The sequence below is a fragment of the Fukomys damarensis genome, unplaced genomic scaffold (genome assembly GCF_012274545.1).
Source record: "Fukomys damarensis isolate Sample0158 unplaced genomic scaffold, DMR_v1.0_HiC HiC_scaffold_2, whole genome shotgun sequence".
Classification (NCBI taxonomy): Eukaryota; Metazoa; Chordata; class Mammalia; order Rodentia; family Bathyergidae; genus Fukomys; species Fukomys damarensis.
The window spans coordinates 2,964,520-2,986,115 of NW_022900914.1; the positions used below are offsets into that span (position 1 = coordinate 2,964,520).

Sequence of the window (21,596 nt, forward strand, 5' to 3'; positions counted from 1 at the left end):
CAAAAAAAAAAAAAAAAAAAAAAAAAAAAGGAATCCCTGATGTAAGGCATCAAGTCTGTTTCTGACTTTCAAAGTTGGCATTCACATTTTGTTCAAATGTTTCCTTCTGTCTTAGCACAATTTCAAATAGCTACTGTCACAGCTGGATGTTGCTATAAGTAATTCAATACATAATTCTCATCAAGGTAAGGATGTAGCAATAAAACATGATAGCTACTCACCACTGAAAGGTCTGAACATGGCCCAGGAAGAATGAAACTTCCCTGGGTATCATGCAGTACTCCCATGACTCCCCAGCCCACTCTTCCGTGGATTATTTCTTTACTTGCCAGAGTTCAGATAATAGGCCAGGACAGCTGGCAGCTTTGGGAAGGTTAGCATATTAAAGAAGACTTTTCTGGAAAGAATTCCTTCTGTGCGGGGATCAAAGTCAGGGCTTCATATACCCTAGGCAAAAGCTTTACTCCTGAGCTACATGCACAGCCTAGAAGAATTCAACACCTCCATCTTCCAAATCCAAGATTGCAAAAGCATATTCTAAACAGTCATACAAATTTCCTAATAAAGGATATACTATTTCCTATTTAGGAATTAAACCTGTAACTTTGGTCATGCGTGAAGAAATAATAACTTAGAACAGTAAAGATATGTCTTTCAAAGAATAGTATCTGCTATGCATTTTATTCATTTTGAGTAGGATGGCTGTTGAAATAGGTATTTTTAATTATGATTGAAATTTGTGTATTCAGTTTCATTTCACTACTCTTAAAATCTTTTAGTTAGGTAATCAGTATTCATTCAGCTTTCAAAATACACTATGGTTCTAATGTAAAGTGCTTTTAATTTTAAATTCTAATTTTTCAATGCCGCTAAGTAGGAAAGTCATTGACCTTTTTGTTTGTTTTGTTATCTGAGAATCCAATGTACTTCTAATTCTATGCTATGAAATTATTTTTGTAGCCATTTCTACATGCTAAATATTTTGCAAGTATTTCAATATTAGCAATCTTATAAGTTTTATTAGACAAGTAAACCTGAAGCAGAATGGCTAGACGAGTCACTTAAGGTCACACATAAACCTACTTTCTGGTAAGGGCACTATTTCCCCAAGGACCACTTTAAGCAGGGACATTTTTCTCTCCCCTGTATGATCTGGACCCAGCCCACTCAAAAAGCGTCATCTAATTCTGCTAAATACTCTTTGTTGAGTAAGGGTAGACTTTGGGACCACTTATCTGAATTTCTTAGACTCTCATCCCCATCACTCTTTGCAGACTCATGGAAATTTCACAACCCACACAATCTTGTCAGTAGCCTGCCTGTGCCCTGCCAGCCTTTCCTCCAGTTTGTTTTCCTCTTGGCACATGTTAACAACTTCTTTTTTATGAAAAAATAAAATAAAATTTTGTAACAAAATAGTAAGAGAATAACAATAGTTAACATACTATGTATCATTATTTTCAAAGTAGTTAGAGTACAAGACAGACAAAAAAGATTCTTTTTTACATAGTGGTAACAGATATTAGCAAAAAAATATTCAATGAGCTAAGAGAAACTAAGAGTGTAAATGAAACAAATTAATATGTATATTATTTCTGAAACAACAGGATAGGTGATTGGGGAAGTATTTAGTATTACATAATTTTTCTTTGATATGACTATAACCATTTAATGATTCTAAGAGTCTCTGTTGTTGATTTTTTGGAATTTCCTAAACAATTATATCATCTATGAACAAAGAATTTTCTTTCTTCTCAAGTTGTTTACCTTTTAATTTCTTTTCTTGTCTTACTGAACTAGTGTGAGTTCCAGTACAGTGCTGAATAGGTATGGTGTAGGGGGCACCCTCAACTCATTCGTAGGGAGAAAGCACCTAGTTTCTCATCATTAATTATGTTAGCCATAGGCTCTGTGCAGATAACCCTCATCAAGTTGAGTAATTCCCCTCTACTTCTAGTCTGCTGAGTTTTTAAAATCATAAATGGGTGTTAGCTTCTATAAAATATATTTTCTACATTGATCATCAATATGATCACAATTTACATTTTTTTCTCTTTGAATTTTAATTTGGGGAGCTTCTGTTGACCTATTTTCAAACTCATGGATTTTTTCCTCAGTTACCTACATTCTTCATTTTGTTGCGGTATTTTCCAGTATTAATTTTTGATTACTTCTTAAGACTTTCCAACTCCAACTTGAATTATCCATCTGTTTCAGCACACTTTCCATTACAGTCCTCATTATATTAATAAGTTATTTTAAATTCCTTAATAATTCCAAATCGGTAACAGGCATATATCTGAGTTTAGTTCTGATACTTACTTTGTTTAGTTGGACTGTTATTTTTTAAAACTTTTCACGGTGCCTTGTAATTCCTCTTGTTTAAAGCTTCACATGATGTACTGGGTAAATGAAACTGAGGAAAACAGATCCTTAATGTGAGTTCTCACTTTAATATGGCTAGGATCTGAGCTGTATTTAGCAAGTGCCCTGGCTGTGGGGCTCTATGCGACAGAGGATCACTTTCCTCTACGTCCTTGATTTTTCCCCTCCGGTTGTGTTTTGTTCACCCTAAAGACTCCTTGTCTTGTTTTGTTTTAGACTGGGTTTGAAATCCCCATGTTTCCGCATCAGCCTTCCAGAGTACTAGGATTATATGCATACACCTCTGTCCCCCTCTCAGAATTCCTTTTTTGATTAGAGTCTGTCTCTTACAACTCTTGAAGCTGTGATACATTTTTATTATACTCAAGGTTGGTTGATGTGGAAACAAAATACGGGAGACGGTAGCATCCTATAACCTATGACTGAACCCTGGTGTTTAAGTGGGCCTGAGACCCTGTGCTGTGATCTTTGAAATGCCTGTCATTTTTTTTTTTTTCCTTTTTCTCTCCATATCTGAGACAGGAAGGTTAGAGGAGGAAGAATGAGCTAAATGCCTTTCCCCCAGATTAGACAAGACTCTGGTAAAGTCTTTTCTATTGGAGAATGGCCTTTTCAGAAATTCGTGGACATACTGCAAAATGACTTGTCCTTTTCTCTTCACCAAAACCCCTGGGGGAATATTCACAGATATTCACCAAAGAACGCAGTGTGGTGACTGGCGGAACACAGGAAAATGTGGAAGGTTCTCTAAGACTGGCCCTGCAGGAGTTTCTCATTTTCAAAACAGAGTGAGAATCTGTATCCAATAATTAATCAAAATTTCCATTTTGTATTTTATCAGCCTGTGGCTTCTGCTTCAGGTAAGCTGATCCTTACTACATATTCCCGACTCTCCTTATTTCAGCTGGTAGTTTGTCCTATGATCTCAATTATCTGAAAGACCTGAGAAGAATCTTTGACTTTTCAGTTTGTTCAGCTTTTTCTTACAAGGATGGGCGTGACAAATTTCCAGTTCTACATGCCAGAGATGAAGCTGGAAGCCCCTACTCATTTTTTAAACTGCCCTACACTAAATGTTTCCTTGGTACATAATACATGCCAACTAAAAATCTTTAACAGATAGTAAGAAGCAAATAAATGGTGGGAAAAAACACCCTTAGAATAAAAGTTTAGTTATTATCTAAGTGTTTAAGATATATACTTCATAACACTGCCACAGGGGGAAAAACACTAAAAATAATACTCACTAGCTAGTTATCAGATACTTATTATAGGCCATATAAGACCTCTGAACTGCAGTATAAACTGTTAAAAGCATTGGGAAATCTCATCCTTAGTGCCAAGGTGCTAATGTTTATCTGATTTTTGGGGTAAAAGTTTTAATAGCATTCTTTTTCAACCTTCAAATTATAGAAGCCTGATTTTTACTCATTCAATTTTCTGTATTGTCTAACTTTTTAATATGAAGAACATATAACTTCTTAATGTAAAAATACAACCAAAAAGCTAATCTACTTCAAAAATAAACTGCACATTATAGTCATGAGAACTGGAAGATTTGCTACAAAACATAGTTTAACTTGTCCACAATGAGGCTGTAATTCATATGTCTTGCTGCTCGGCCAGCTTGAAGCACTGGTGGTACATACATAACAGTCTCATCATTGTAGTAAAAAGACCAACAAAAGTGGTTAGATCTGTTTGTACCATCAGTGGTACAAGCTGCCTGATGGGGCAGTCATGCACATACCCACCAGTGGTTCAAACTGGCGGGAAAGTGTTAAAACTCCAGCTACACCACTCCTTGATGTTTTCAAAAAGAGTTAAAGACACCATAGTACTGTGATACACGCACACCCATGTTTATAGCCTAGACGCTACCAACAGGAATGGGTAAAGAAATGTGAGATAACACCGAGCCATAAAGAGGAAGGACATGATGTCGCTTGCAAGAAAATAGACAGAACTAGAATACATCACGTAGTGAAGTTGGCCAGACTCAGAAAGTTAAATATTGCATGTTTTGTCATCTGCAAGCAAATAAACAAATAAATAAAGAGGATAGAAAACTAAAAAGTAAATTTTTATTTCATTCATTTATTCACACACTTATATTATAGCACTGAGGACTGAACCTGAGCTAAATCCCCAGCCTTTTTTAAATTTTTATTTTTTGAGACAGGGTCTCACTAAGTTGTAAGTTGCCCAGGTTGGCTTGAACTTACTATCCTCCTGCCTCAGCCTCCCAAGTACTACAATTACAGGCCTGCATCACCAGGCCCAGCTTAGAAGGCAGATTTTTAGAGATGGTGAAGAAGATCAGGGGAAGGGAGGCGAGAGAGGGATACTGGGATGAAAATAACCAAGTGCATTATACATTATCTACCAATACACCAAAATGGATTTCAGTATTCTCCACAGTGGACTCTCAAGTTACAACCAACCTATACCATGAACAACTTGGTTTACAACTGGAATTTTAGTTTTAACTTATGACCAGAATCTTGAGTTACAACCCAAATGATGGCTGCTTGTGCTTCCAGATGGTCTCAGATATAGATCTAACCCTTAAATGAACATTACAACATCTTTTTCCAGATGGGGTTAACTGAGAAATCCTGGGCTAATGTCCCTCTAAGGACACTGAGATCTGCTTGGAAGAAAGTGTGGCCTAAAGTTAAACAGGAGAGAGACTCTGAAGGCAGTTAGAGGAGCCTGAGCCTTCAGCTGACCCTGTGGTGGATGACACTGTCACTACAGCAGAGTCTAGGGCTTGCAAGTAGACAGTGGTGATGCTGAGGAACTGCTGGAGGAACACTCAGGAATTGTCCACAGAGGAACTTCAGCAACTTCTGGGTGAGCAGCAGAGAATGGCAGCTGAGGAGCTTTCTGAAGAGGAGGGGGAGTATTGATAATCAGTGCAGCAAAGTTCTTCCGAAATACAGGAAATCCTGAAGAAATGCACAGAGCTGCAAACATTTGACCCAGGCAGTCAGAGAAACAGCCAATCGTTGCATTTACTGGCTTAGTGACAATGTCACGTCATACTACAGAATGGTGTTAAAGAAAAGACAGAAACAGACAGCCTTAGACAGGTTTTTAGTTCTGAAAAGGTGGAGACCTTGTGAGCCAGAAGTAGGTCCTAGTGGGCTACAGACTCTCCCAAGGAGAGAAAGGACAACAGAGAGCCAGATTCCTGATGTTCTTATGGAAGGGGATCCTCCTTCCAAACAGTAACCACCTTCCATTTCATCCTCCCTTCCTATAAGTCAAAGATGTCAACTTGAATGGTGAGTACAGTATGAAATTGTTGTGTCTGGCAAGCAAGGCAAATTTTATAACTTTTTGGTGAATACATTAGGAAAATTATTGGCATTTCTAGTAAATTATGCCTGTTATACAATCCTTTTTTTTATTATGAAAAGGTTAGTTAAGAAGAACTTTGGGAGGTTCAGAATGAATGACGGGTATTTCCATGATTTATTATGGGAAAAATAGTCTTGACTTACAACCAACTTGAGTTATAACCAGCCCTTGTGAGTAAGGGTCTGCTATATTACTAATATGCATTAAAAAATTAGATAAAAGCTAAGTCTATTTATATGACCAGCAACACCCTATTCATAGTAGGTTAATAAAGTGATCTTTAGAGGTTATTAAGAAGAGTTCAATATGTGTTCATATTTACCTGCAATAAATTCAATTTTAAGCAGAAACAAAAAAATATGATGGTCAGCAGAGGAAGGCAGAGTTTAGAGTTAAAGATAAACACGATCAAAGCTAGCCTCAAGTATCACTTGGATCAGCAGTGGTGAGCCTATGACATGCATGCCACAGTGGTTGTGCAGAGCACCGTGTGCATGCAGGCCAAGTCAACCCAGGATCCCCAGCAGCCAAGAATCGGATATCAGCGTCCCCAGGCACATGTGCAGGCTGGGCAGAGTAGGTGCAGGGACAATGCCATGGGAGCTGTGAGCTGTGACTCATTAGCTGACTGAACTGAGCCTGCATGTGTCCAGCCAGTGCACTGCCATGACACACAGAGGGACCTTGGTTCATGAGCTTAGTTTGTTCCTGGATTCTGAGGATGACAGTTGTGTTTGTGCTTGTGAAGGGAAGAAGCACACCCAATGCAGATTCGAGAATGGAAGCAAAATTTTGCCAAACGCTTCTGTTTGTGAATCTGTCTGTGAAGAGAAGCATTTGTGAACAGAGGTATTGCTGCATGTATATTCGCTTGGATTGGCTGTGAATTTTAATATGTTCATCATATTATTACACAAGATTTTAGCTTTGAGTTTTCTTATACAGAACTGAAATCTAACATCCAGTATTTAGCAAAGATATGTTCTAATTAAGAGACTGAGACTGTTTATGTTGTGCTGCTCGCCTGGCATATCTGAATTTGCAGCATCATATTCAGTTGTTTGTGGAATTTATAAAAACAAGATCAAGGACACATATATCTGCTTGGACTGGCTGTGATTTTAGCAAAATTCCTTATGACATAGGAAGTGCTTACAGTGGGTCAAAGCTGGTGGTCGGTGAAACATCGTCCCCCTGCTCTGGTGGTCAGCAAATTCAAGAGGAACCTCAGCTGAGGACCACTGCCGTGAACTGTTGATTTACGGAATATCCAATTTTTTAGTGTTAACTAATAGTGTTAGCTACTTTGCTGTAGGGATATATTTGTATTGGGTGCTTTGGTTTTTAAAAATTTTATGTTTTTTCTGGACAAGTCTTGAACATCAAAAAATGACCTCAGCAAAACACACACAAAAAACTGAACACAGATAGTGGAAGATCATTCCAATAGTCCTAGACAGTCATTTGGAGTGAATGAATGCAACAGGAAAGAGTTACATACTCTGTGTAGTGAAAGTGTCGTGTGCCCCACATCGTGTCAGATGGCACTTCCGGTCCAGTCACAGAAGGGTTGCAACTCTCTTTCCAAAATAATCCTCTAACAGCTTCCAACTTTCAAATATCACTGAGCACAGTAAAATATGGTAAGGCCCTCTCAATGGGGATTTTATCAAAATGACATGTTGCCTGTAATTCCCTTTTTCATGATTTCTCAAAGATAATATTATGCAACTCATCTCTGAAATGCCACTTAGAAGAAATACTGTTAAAGGCGAGTCCTGTGTATGGCAAGTGACGCTAGTCAGCAGCTCACCTCTGACTTACAGAAGGCAGCCTGGGACTCCGTGTGCTCGAGTGAAAGCACAGATATAAATAATCACACAAGGCTAGCAGGGATTTTGCTTTACGCTGTTGGTGACATCACGAGAGAAGAGCTGCTGAAACTGGTGTCACTGCCTGGAAGAACACAAGGGACAGACCCACAGTGCTGTGAGGAGGCTTTTTTGTTATCTTGCTTGGTGGGGGTAACATGTGGTTTCATACAGTTCTTTGTTAAAAAGTGAAACATCCAGTCAGTCAGTTTCATTGTATTATACATCAAGAAGCTCTTCATGCTGGGACAACAGCAAAAAATTAGGTGATACCTTCAAAGATGTCACAAAAATGGTGCATTACATCACGGCTCAGGCTCTTAATTTTCAACAGCTTCAAGCAGTTCTTGATGAGGTTTAGGCACACTACAATGCTTTACTTATAATGTCTGGTGGCTGAGCAGAGGATGAGTCCTGGAGAGATTTGTAGCCTGCTTGGATGAAATTAAGCTGTTTATGAATGAAAAAGGGTAGGACTACCCACAGCTCACTGATGTAGCCTGGCTGAACAACTTCGTGGTTTTCTTTTTACAGATTTTACACTACACTTCAAAATACTGAACAAAAATCTACAATGTTTAGGGAAAACAGCAGAAAGGACGTTTTGTGAAAACATTTGAGAGAAAACTGCAGGTTTCTGAAAGAGATCTTAAAAGCAGGAAGCTGAAATACCTTCTAAATCTAAAAATGCATTTAGAAAATTCTACAACATTTGCAGACAATCCTACATGCCACCAGGAAATCTACGAGGAACTTTCTATCATTGTAGGTGCTGCAAAGGAGAATTTTAGTAAGTTTTATAGTTCTATGAGAGACAACTCTCTGTTTTCTTTTTTTTTAAAGTTTTGTTTTCTTTTTGTACAGGAGATTGAACTCAGGACCTTGAGCTTTTGAGGCAGGTGGCGGCAGCACTGAGCCAAATCCCTGGCACAACACTGTTTACTTCTCCAGACAAAGCCAAATTCAAAGAACTTGATTTTTCCTGCTTACACTGGACTAACTTTGGAAATTTGGAAATGGAGCTATTGGAATTTCAAGAAAACTATCTAGAAAGATACATTTTATGACCTCCTTGCAACATTTGAGAAGCCAGAGTGAAGGGATGATAAAAGACAGCACAGTTGGTAGTTCTGAAAACGAAATCCTTAAAGTGTGGAATTCCCTGCCAAATGATTTTAAGTCAATGAAAGCGCTTGGGATTGCTCTTACTTTGTTTGGATCATCTTATACTTGTGAGCAGCTGTTTTCAGCTTTCAATTCTATCAAAACTGATACAAGAAACAGACTGACAGATGACCCAAGTGCTGCATGTGCTGCACTAATCAAGTAGGAGCCAAGGTTTGACAAATTATCAGCGTGCATACGACAGCAATGGTCACATTAACTGCAAAAGCACGCCAAATGCAAACTTTTACTTTTCAGTAAAAAGCTGTTTGTATGACTGAAAGCTGTTATTGTGTTTTTCTTAAGACAAAAGATGTTAATGAGTTGTTTTTTCTAAACTAAAACTTCAGAATCCAGGTTTAAGTGTAATGTTGGCACACTGCAACAGGTAAATGGGTTTGGGTTGCAGTTTGGGCACTTGGTCTCTAAAAAGTTCACCATCACTAACTTAGATCACTCAGACAGTACAGGTTTTATGTATTCAAACTTACACAGCAAAGGGCCAGGGATTTAGTACAGTGCTTCCGCTGCCTGCCTCAAACTTGTTTAGCAGTGTCTAAAGGAATCATGAATATATAACCACAAAGAGTACAGATGTGTAACTTTATAGTAGCACCTCTTAAAACAGGAGCTCAGTAAGTACAAAACAATGCCCATACCACATGATAGACCTATCAGAACTGGAGCTAAGTAAGGAACGAGACCATTGCCACTGCTCCTACCTCAAATAACTTAAGGGAACCTAGTATGGCAAAAGGCCCTTGAATGTGATGTCTGCAGAGAATTTGAGTTATAGTTCTCTTTTTCCTCTCACTTTTCTTTTCTTTCTTTATATTTTTTTGGTACCAGGGGCTGAATGCAGGACCTTGCACTTGTGAGGCAGGTGGCAGAACCACTGAGCTAAATCCCCAGCCCTTACTTTTCTTTTAGAAGGGTGAATATGTTACAATTCTTGTAAGTTAAAAGCAAGTCGTTTGCATCTCTACAGTGATACTTCTTTTACTTCAAAGTTCTCTAGTAGTTTACCATGTAGAGTCCCAGCTCTCTCCGCAGATTTCAAGATTCCTCCCAAATCAGCCCTGCATAGAAACAATGACCACTAACTCTCACTCCCTTCTGTGCTACTCCTTCTGCCTGTTAACCTCTGCACCCATCCCCTCCAAAGCCAAATCCTATTCAACTGTCAGAACCATTACTAATGCTTGTATCCCGTATCCCTAAATTCATATGATGAACATCTTACAGCCATGCATGATGGAATAAGAAGACGGAGTCTTTGGGAGAATTACAATTAGATAAGGTCACGCAGGGGGAGCCCTCATGAATAGGACTAATGCCCTTAAGAGTTCCAAAAGGTTCTGCCTCTTTTCTCCACTGTGAGAGAACACAGGAAAAAGGTGATCTGTGAATCATGAATCAGAATAGGTCCTCGGCGGAAACTGAATAGCCAAGTGCCTTGATCTTGGAGTTCTCCAGCTCCAGAAACTGCAAAATAAATCTGTGCTGGTTATAAGCTCCCCAATCTCCAGTATCCCGCTGAGGCAGCCCAAAACTGATGAAATTCCAACCCACACACTCTGGGTTTACACTGTTTACTCTTTCGGTATCCACATGATCAGCAGGCCAGAGTTTGCCATGTAAAATCATACTCCAAACATAAGGCAGTATTTTTTTTTTTTTTGCACCAGTGATTGAGCTCATAAACTTGTACTTGTGAGGCAGGCAGGGTGCCACTGAGCTAAATCCTCAGCCCCTGGCATTATGCTTCTTTAAAGACCATGCCTTAGTCAGGCATGGTGGCTCACGTCTGTAATCCCAGCACTCAGGAGGCTGAGGCAGGAGGATCACTGTGAGTTCGAGACCAGCCTGGGCAACACAGTGAGTTCTAGGTCAGATGCAACTACATAGTGAGACCCTGTCTCAAAAAACCAAAGAAAAAAAAACAACAATAAAGACCATGCCTTATACTTTTTTTCTCTACTATTCCTCCTAGTACAACCTTGGATATATGTGATCAATAAATATATAGCTGATTGCTAACTGTTAAATAAAAGAAAGCAATACACAGACCTATCAGCCCAAAGTTACTCAGAGAGTTAAAATACCTCTAAAAATCCTAAAATTACCAAGAGTCTCTAAAAGTATCTCTTAAAATATCTCTAAAAATCCTAAAATTACCAAACTGTGGCATCCTGGGCCCAATGCCACAACCAGAAGATTTCATTGGCAAAACTCTTAACCTGACTAGTTGTTCCAGAAACAAGAATATCCATTTACGGGGAAAGAAAGTAGATGTTAATGAGGACATACCTTCTGATGTTGTGAGAATCTTCTTGTCTTTGGGAGCCAAGACATGCCCAGCATGAGAGATAACCCAAACTGGAAAGCACCTGTCTGTCAAAGAGTACAAAGCCTTTGCAAATGGCACATAAAAGACAGAGAAACCGGGGTTACCTAAGAAAAGGAAGAAAGATCTTAGATTAACCAAAGAATGAACCCATGTTCAAGATGTGATCAAAATATATGGTATTTTAAAAATTTACTATAGTAAAAGAAGACACATTGTCATTAATCTCTCTCAGAATACTCCTTCTAGCTTTAAACACACTTAGCCCACTGTTTTTATGAGGTGTGAGTAAAAAGTACAATATCATTCAGTGGAAAGAGAAGGTCATAAAACATTACAGTGTATCATCATCCACCTTATTTATTGATAAGGCACCATACAACTCCTGGCTCTTCCCCAACGTCAAAATGACCATGGAAACTAAACATTTTGATTGATTCAAGACATCAAGGCAGCCACATGATATAACTAAAGACATTCACAGAGGACTTCCAGGACAGCTTAGAAAGTGCCAAGACTGACCTAAAAGCAACACAGCCAACTGACCAGGAACTAAACTTCTGGAATTATTAACCAAAATAAACTTTTCCTCCTTTTAAAGTGATTAGCTTAGGTATTTGGTCACAGTGACAGAAAGCTGATTATTACCACCGTCGATGAAAATGCACTGTCATAATGGAATGCAAAGTGTGTGGCCCATAAATGCAAGAGCAAAGATTCATAGAGGTATGTAAGACAAATAATTGAAAATTTGCTTTATTCCTGGATTTTGTGGTGCTTGTAGCACTTTTTAACAACTTACCAGTCCAATTATTTAAATACAGGGTGACCAAAAATTGCATATTTTTTCATTAATTTTTATAAGATAACAGGAAATATTAAAATGACAACTTTATCAAACTTACTCACTACAAGAATTGACTGGTTGAAATGATACCTGCCTGAGCAACTCTCAGGATAGTCAGTGTGTAAACAAATGTGTTACCCAAGTGTCACTCCAGGTAAACTGGTCAGTGGTTAATCTGTAACTTGTTATGGCTTATTTTTCATTTAACTAAATATTCAGTTGATTAAAAAGAAATTAAAAATATTTTATCTAAAATACCTAGAGAGGCTAGATGGGTACTAATGAGTCAAGGGCAGAAGGAGCACTGGGTATGGTACAATGTTTAAAAGCCAGGCCCTGGCTTTTAGGAGGCAGCTGCTACTCAAGCTCATATCTGTAAAAAGGAATATTATCAAAAAGACAAAAAGTAAGTGTTGGTGAGGATGTGGAAAAAGAGAACAGGCACACAACTGTGGTGGGAATGCTAATTAGCATGAAGATTATGATTAACAGTAGGTATAATATATGTATTATTATTATTAGCTGTAGGAGAGGTGGGGAAGGGAGGGGGAGAGGGAGAGGGAGGCACAGAGAGAGAGAGAGAGAGAGAGAGAGAGAGAGAGACTTTTTTGGGGTACTGGGGATTGAACTCAGGATCTTGTACTTGCGAGGCAGGCGGTGGCATCCCTGGCTCTGGGTATATATGTGAAAGAAACAAAATCAGTATTAAAGAGACATTTGCACTCCTACATTCACTGCTGGACAATTCATAAATGTCAAGACATAGAAACTGCTGAATAGATAAAGATAAACATGCACAATGGAATACTGTTCAGTCTTCCAAAAAAGAAGACATCCTATCATTTTTGACAACTTGGGTGAACCTGGAGGACAAAAGCCAGGCACATAAAGACAAATACTGCATGATCTCACTTATATGTGGGATAATAAAAAAGGTAGATAAAAGCAGAGATAGAATGGTGGTCAGCAGGGTTAACAGGGAGAGGAGGGATGGAGAGAGATGCTGGTTGGGCCAAGATTACAAAATTTCATTCAGGATGAATACATTCAAGAAGTCTCTTGGACATTCTGGTGTCAGCAGTTAAGAGTAATATATTGTATTCTTGTTATGGTTTTTATCTGAACTGTTCCCCAAAGGCTCACTGCGTTGAAGTCTTGGTTGTGAGCCAATGGGCTTCTGCAAGGATGGAACGTGAGGGGTCTAACTTCAGAAGTGGGTTAATCCATTGATGGATCGTAATTCCATGGCGTTACTGGGAGAAGGAAATAGGCAGCAGGCCCTAACAGACTGCAGTGAGCTGAGGGGGCATGACTGTGGGCCTAGTATATTTTCCCTGGCCCTTTCTCTATGTCTCCTTGCTGATTTTTCTGCTAGGAGGTGAGCAGTCTTGCTCTACAAACCTTTCTGCCATGAGGCAGTACCTTTCTATTAGCCTAAAAGCAGTGAAGCCATTCACGATGGACTGAAGCCTCTGAAACTGTAGGCCAAAATAAACCTTTCCTCCTTTAAGTTGTTTTCCTCAAGTATTTGGTCATTTGAGTTAATGAATATAGTAGTTAGCTTGATTCCATTGTGCCATAATATATACCATCATACTGTATATCATAAGACAAATTTCATCAATTATAATACGTACGTATACACAGAACAGGGCACAAGCAACACTATAGTTGGAACTGAGTCTAAGTGCATGCGAGATCACAAGGGCTAGAACCTTCAGTTCCATTGCCCCCTTTCACAAGTGAGGAATATTTAGCACCTATTCCCTTGGAGGTTTGGGGAATGCATGAAAACTACAAGCCCGGCTTGGGTATCCCAAATTATGATGGGCTCTTTTTTGCTCTTCTTTAGGGCTCCATATACAAAACAAAACAAAAACTTCATCAGCCTGACTTCATATTATCATATTAACCATTTGAATGTTATACCTTATAAACCATAAACTAAACTTCCTGATTAACTAAAAGAAAATTTAAGGGTATTGCTCATGCAACTAAAGGTATCTCCATCTAGCTTTCTCTCTCTGGGTCTTGGGATGCTGGGAAACATTCCAACTGAGAAACGTATGTAAAACCTTTTATCAAAGGTTTATAAATTCTAGATCTAAGGTTCACTGGAAAAGATGAAACTAAATTAAAAGTTATTGTCTGTGGATTTCTGATAAATCACTCCTAAATATCATCACTAATTGTGAAGAATGTTGTTAGCTGCGAAAGCAAAATGATTTAAAATGAAATGCTATGTCAGTCTATAAGAGTTAGATATAATATGATGTCCATAACATTTTGACAATCCTTGAAATACTGCCATCTTCATATTCATTCAATATGATGGTAGACAGACTGATTATTAATGACTACACAGGATCCTAAAAATGTGACAGTATCTTTTGGGTGGTATACTCCTTTGATGTAAGGGATCCATGTTTGAAAACCACGAGATACTGTTATTACATATATACATAAACACATAATACATATATCCACACCCACACGTACACACACACACACACACACACACATATACACACACATATATATATGTACACACACATACATACATACATATGAGTACATAAGTATCTTCTTCTTTTTTTTTTCATCTTGTGGTTCCTGGCTCCTGACTCCCTAGCTACCCAAATGCAGGCCACAGAAAGTAGAATTTCTCTTCCTCAAAGTGAGTCACAGAAATTCTATCTTCCCTTGTCTTCTGTCATGGAGCTGTCCATAAAGGATTTCTCTAACCTATCTGTTCTGACAGCAGGTCATAAACCCCTGCTCATTCCAGGGGCTCCTGTCCCATACTCTGGAGTAAGGAATACTGCACAGAAAGGTCAAGAAGAAGCTGAACAGGCCTTTCTGGCTTTTCCCACACAGCCTATTAGCAGTTATGCATCTGCAATGAAGGCTCTGCAGAAAGATAAAAGTGCAGTGTTCAGGAGAGCTTCTGGATGGATGAACACTTAGTTTATGTCTAGGTGTCCCTGCAAAGCCTCGTGTACTCACGGAGCGCTCAGGAGGCGAAGAGATCACAAGTGTGATACTTCGGAGAGCGTCAGTCCCCTGATGAGGATACACCCAAATGTGACCTTGGAGGTGGACCACCGGTGGGCATGTGGCCTCCCTCTCTCCTCCCTGGACGTCTCTCTTCTTTTTCGCTCTCTGCGTTAGCAAGCCTCCTTTGCCATGTTGCCCTGCTTTGGAGCCAGCTGACTATGGATGGGAACTTCTACAAACTGTGTGCCAAAATAAACCTTTCTTTCTCAGAGTATTGGGTATTTGTGTCTCAGCAACAAGAAAGTAACTAAAACAAACATGTGGAGGTTCCTGGAGGATGACTCATAGGAGAGTACACAAAAACTTGGGCTCACTCTCCCACGCAAATGCATCTCTTCATTCGTATCATAGGCAATAATAAACCTTCATAATAAACTGGTCAATGTAAAAAGATTTTAAAAAGTTTACACAGACACACACACACTGTCATCCTAATTTTTCTCACAGTTTTAAACAGACTAGCTTCCCAAATAAAACACAATTCTGAAGCCCATATACCAACGAAGAGCACCAGCCTTCAGCTCTCAGGAATCCAAGGAAAGGATCAAGGGTAGCAATGGAAATAGAAAAGCAAGCATAAAAGAACACAGGAAACAAAATGGGATCTGAAAATGTCAAAGCACTACAAACAACAAGACTGTGAAACAAGGGAAGTTTCAAGTTTCCCTCCATCTGAAGGCTCTCGCTGCTTTCTCAGCACACCAGAAACGAATGAATGTGGGGTTCCGACACCACAGCCACAGGGCGAGGCTCACCCAAGGTGACCAGCCATGCCTCTCTGCCTAGGTCTGCTGTGATTTTAGGAGACTGCCATGGGCCTAAAGAACTCCCCAGTCTTAGGCACACCTGCAGACAAGCCTTACTTCTGAATATAAAACTTCAAATCAGTTTTTTGTATCTTCCTCTTAAAAATAAATGGAGAGTGAGAGATTACTGAACTTTAAAAATACCACTGAACACAAATAGAAAAAGAAATACAGTGAAAACTAACAAATGAAAAAAGCCAAAGAAAATGATGTCACACCTACAAAACAGCAGACTATAAGACGAGGAAAGAGAGAAAAAGGAACTCTTAGGCTTGAAGTATATACATTAGCTTCTGGTTTTGAAAGCCTATTAAAACCAAAGTACAATGTATGAAAAAATACTTCAACTGCTTCACTGTAAAGTTTTAAAATTTTAGAATAATGAAAAGGTCTCAGAAGTGCAAGGTTTGGGGGAAGCATCAGATACTCCCCCTCCAAAAAAATCAAGACTTCGTGTAGGCAGCTCTGAACCCTGGAAAACAATGACTAATTCCCTTTTAAGTTCCAAGGAAAAACTTCTAACCTAGAAGTCTCAGACAGTTTCTGATATGCTGTATCTTTTATTGTCTGTGCCCCTCTCCTCGGGAAGCTACTAGAATTATTTAGAATTATTCCACCAAAACAAGAGACTAAACCAATAGAGAGGAAAATATAAGATGCAGGAAACAGGGTATTTGAGCCACAAGAAAGTGACAAGAATCCCCAGGATGGCAGAAGTCTGACAGCCCAGCAGCAATCAGTGTGCACCAGATCCACAGAACACAGACTCAAGGAGGGAGAGCACCAAGAATAAAGAAACTGACTGATTACTCATTGCACTGAGGATTTCTTTTCATCTCTAGAGAACAGTTTTAGGATAAATAGGTGATTAAGTAATAGAAAACTAAGGAGAGAGGGAGAGGGACAGACATCATTAACCCAGGGAAAGCAAACAAAAACATGTAAAGAAGGAAATGCAATTCTAATATCCCCAAGGCTTAGCTATAACATAATATAAATTCACAATAATGACACATTAAGTACCAATCTAACCTCAAACTGGAAAATAACCCTGAGGAAGACTGGAAAGGAGAAGTATATGACTGTGTGTGGGGAAACGGGGAAAGGTAAAGTGTACAAAAGCTAATCCTCTTCTTTTGTGGACATTAACACACAATATCTAGAAGTATCAAGGGCCAGCAATATCAGAGTGCACTGGGCTAAGTCTTTGCTGGGAGGACATTTGCTGCAACCAGAGAAGATGATTTTAAAGACCGTATATATATTTTTTTCTTCTAATGAAGCCAAAAAGATCCTCTTCAAAACAAAAAACAAACAAATACGAAACAAAATTTTTTTTGTTTTTTGATAAAAAAAGAAGAGAAGCCAAAACGTACTTTGGGGAAGAATAAAGTGACCAAGGACAATTCTAAAAGATGTAAAGGTACCATAAAGCCAAGCTGTGGAAAGCACGCGATGAGGTGGAGACAGACGCAGGCTCCACGTCACAGGACGAGCCCGCTGCGAGAACGCTGGCATGCAAGCCAGTGAGGGAAAGACCGATGAGCTAGCAGATGATGTGGAGGCCAGTCAGCCATCTGAAGGGGGAGAAAAGCTAGGTCCTTTCTGTAATTCTGACCCTTGAACTCTAGGTTCATCAGATGTAAAAATTACTATTAAAACTGAAAAAAACACAATATGGTAGAATTATTTTATCATCTTAGAGTAGGGAAGGTTTTTCTAATAAAGTCAAAAAATCCAGAAGTTTTGAAGGAAGAGACTAGTGTCATCTGTTTCATAACAATGAAACATTCTGTGCAACTGAATGTTGTAAATAAAATCAAAAGTCACTAGAAAAAATTGTCATGTGTGACACACAGAACAAACTGGACTACAGACCAATAAAGAAAACCACTGATAACACAATTGAAAAATCAGCACAGGTTTCCACTGGCAGTTCATAGCATGAGAGCCTAAAAAAGATTATAAACATGTATGTTCAAATTCATAATGTAAAAAGGACTTAAAATACATGCAATCAAATATTTACCTGTCATTTACTGACAACGATCTAGTGAAAGTCACAAGTGACTCAGCTACAATTTCCACAATTAACATTCTATAATAATCATAGTCATCTTAAAATGGGGCAGAAAATAATTTTTAAAAAATTGTTAAAAATATCAATACAGCTCTAGCACTGGGGATTTAGCTCAGTGGTGCTGTCACCTGCTTAGCAAGCGTAAGATCCCGAGTTTGATTCCCAGTGCCCCCACCCCACAAACTGATACAGTTCTAAATATAAAGAAAAATTTAAAAAGCAAATTATAAAATTATATATGGTATATTCCAATTGTGATACTCCATATAATATAGTCACACTTATCACATAATATAAGTGCACAGAAGGAAACCAAAGAGCACAAAAATTTTAAAGGTGTTTGTTATCAATGCATTGAGTAATCTTAAAATCAGAAATGGTTAAGCGTATCTGCAGTCTCCTCATCCAGACTTTTCTACTTACCAGTAATGATGAAAATAAGCATCTTAGGCCTGTGGACACTTTGATCATTAAAGAGGTCAGTCCAGGGGCCACATTTTACAACCTGTGTTTCAGCTCCACCACACAGCAAGAATTCCTCATGCACAAGAATTTCTTCCTCAAGTTTTGAATCCATTTCTAAATAAAGGGAGAAAAGCAATATGAAGAGTCATTAAATGTAAAACCTTGAATCAAAAACATTAATGAAGAATAAAAAAGGGAAATTTCAAAATACCTAAAAGGAAATGTCATACAACATATAGAAGATAGGACTATTCAGCTGTTCTGTTTACAGGTCTGAAAGGCAAAACAAATCACAAGGTTATTACTTAGAAACAGAGCCATATCTTTGGAAAATAAAAGAATATAGAGGAGTTTGAATCAAAATCATATTAGCCTTTCTTACAGCTCCCTTCTCTAGGTTAAACTGACAATGATCATTATCTTAGTCACTTTCCTCATTGCTGGGATAAAATACTTGCAGTTTAAAGGAGGCCAAGTTTGTTTCACAGGGTTTTGGCTGTTTCACAAGTTTCAGTCCACGCACAATTGGTGCATGTTATAAGGGCCTGGGCAGAGCAAAGCTGGTGGCTCACAGTGGCAAGGTAGCAGAGAGCCAAGGGAGGGACGAGAAGATGAACCCTTCCAGGTCACACATCTGGTGATGTGTCTGATCCAACCAGCAGCCCTAATATAAAGCCAGCTACAATGCCTCCATTATCCAATCACCTCCCAAAGTCCACCTCCACCTATAAGCACACAGGCTTTCAAGGGACCTGCCTCCCCAAAGGCCCACATGCACAAAACACATTTAGTCCATGTCTAACAGTTTCAGCACACTGCTGAAGAGTCTAAGGCTGAAGTCTCTGACACTCAAATCAAACTCAACTTTAGCCTCTATAAAAATGAAAACGAAAGTTAAACATTCCCATACACGATAGCAAACGGTAAACATCTCCACTCCAAAATGGAGGAATAAGAGGGATACGAGAATGGGACTAAAGCAAGACTGAAACCCAGCAGGGCAAACGTCACATCCGGTAACTCCACGCCCAGTGCCTGGGCAAGCTGTAGTGAAATGTGAGCTCCAAGTGGCTTGGGCAGCTCTGCCCCTACAGCATTGTGGGTTGCTCTCCATAATGGCGTCTCTCTCGGGGCAGCTCCTCTCACTACCTGCCACTTCCACGTTCCTGGCTTCTCCAACCTCCCAGGCCCTCCCCTTCACTTTTGGCTTCACTCTCAGAGCTTCGTGTATTGCCTTCTCAGAGGCAAACTGCCTGGCCACCCAGGCTTTCTGAAATCTGGGTGGAAGTCTCTGACCCCACAATTCCTGCACTCTGCATGCGTATAAAGCCAGCACTATGTGAATAATGTCGCCATCTGCCACCAGCTCAAGCAGTGGCCAGGCCCCTTTGAACAGTGGCTACAGAGGTCTCAGAGTGTCTGAATGGCTGAGCACTATGAACTGAATCCTGAAAAACAATTCTCTAGGCAACCCTACTCCAGCAGAGTTCCCTAGGGGTTTTCTTAAAGCAGTCTTACTTTTACAACTTTGAGCCTGCAAAGTGTGGAGCCTTGCTGGTTCTTGTGATATCCTCACGCAGTATTTCCTATAGTCCTGATCCAAAGTATGTGGCTCATTTTTAATGCTACCCTTTCAGCAACGAAACTCTCCTCTGGCTCCAATTTTGCAGGCCCTAACTTTACCAGAGCTTCCTTTCTGGCCAAACTTAAAACTTTTTAAATCATTCAGCTTTGTCATCTACTCATGATTTTCAGCATAAACCTTGCCCAACAATACCCATGCCACAGCTTAGATAATGGGTTACTTTGATTTGATTTTTGATTGTCTGCCAGATTAATTAGCCCACCACCCTTAGTCTCCTACAAAGTCTCAGGACTAAAATGTAGACAAATTTTCTGCCGGAACATAACACACATGGCCTGGAGTCCAACTGCTACTGGAGTCCTTGTTTCCACTGACACCTCCTGAACCTGGCTTTTACCATTTGCATTTCTATTGACATCCTGGTCTTCTGAGCTCCAACTAGAACCTTCCGTCAAGCTCAGCTTATAGCATTCTAGCTGGCATCACAAAATCTTTCACAACTCCCCCTGTGAACTGGTTGCAAATGCTTTGAGCCACATGGATAGGTAACAGTTACAGCAATGGCTCTACTTTTCTAATACCCAAATCTAGCTTAGTCATTTTCCTTTATGCTGGACAAAATACCCACACAAGCAACTTTAAGAAGGACAGCTTATTTTAGCTCTGGTTTTGTAAGTTTCAAAACATTGTTGTCAGCACGGGAGAAGAGCAAAGGAAAGCGGCTCATCTCATGGTGGCCAGGAAGCGGGGTGAAGGAAGGTGAGAGCCAGGCATGGAGACACACCCTCCTAGGTCACACCCGAGTGCTGCCTCATCCAATCAGACCCGTAGTCTAAATCACCTTCCAAAACCCTCACTTGTGAGTGCTTGAGGCTCTTGGGGGACATCAATATAGAAACCGTAATAATCATGAAAAACCTTCATTTCCCTCTGGTAGAATTCTGTCAAAACTATGCTTCACCAGTGAGACCATGGCCCTTTCTTACCTTCACCTGGTGAAAAAGTGCAAAGTTATGTCTTGTCTTTTCGTTCTCCCCAGGAGAGACAGAGAGACAGTGAACTCCTTCATGGTTTCTCATTTCTATTAATCCTCTCTAGCTCCAAATTCTATTAAGTGTATTTTTATACACTAATAAAATACTACATCATTAAATTTTAGAATGATAGGTGGAAAGAAAAGCGAAACAGGAGATAACATGAACAATTTCCTGAATAACTGAGGATGTGCAAAAATCTATACCCAAATTACTTATGCAGGTCCTTTGTCTCTGAGTCTGCCCTCCTGTCTATTAATAGCATTAGGTCTAAAACCGTCAACAATCTAAGTTTCTTTTCAATTATCCTCTATACATTCAAAGCCCTCCAACTTGACTAGAAACTCTAAGTATTGTTCTAACTTTTTTCCTTCTTAATCATTTTATACTAACCTGGCCCTCTTTTCCCTTTTCCTTAGTGCCCTCATGCTCTTACTTGAAAGTTTGCTTATATTTCCTCAATCACTCTCACAATCCTTTCTCCTTTTGTCAGTTATCAACTGACTGGCTCTCTGTATGAAATTTCTGCCTTGTTTTAGAACATAAATATGGGCCTTTAAAACCTTTTTTTTTTTTTTTTTTTTTTTTT

General features: G+C 39.3%; 1 protein-coding gene across 6 annotated transcripts in view; it reads right to left on the reverse strand.

Moving 5' to 3' along the window:
- Ldah (lipid droplet associated hydrolase) overlaps positions 1 to 21,596 on the reverse strand; it is a 105,924-nt gene that overhangs the window by 74,977 nt on the left and 9,351 nt on the right. For 4 of the 6 annotated variants that reach the window (XM_033762933.1, XM_010618015.3, XM_033762942.1 and 1 more), the window contains exons 2-3: positions 18,347 to 18,502; positions 11,097 to 11,240 (exon numbers count right to left, since the gene is read on the reverse strand). In XM_033762933.1, coding sequence (XP_033618824.1) covers positions 11,097 to 11,240; positions 18,347 to 18,502 — 300 coding nt within the window. Of the gene's footprint in view, positions 1 to 11,096; positions 11,241 to 18,346; positions 18,503 to 18,599; positions 18,662 to 21,596 lie in introns of all 6 variants that reach the window. The other 2 variants (XM_010618014.3, XM_019206626.2) reach the window with 2 other exon arrangements.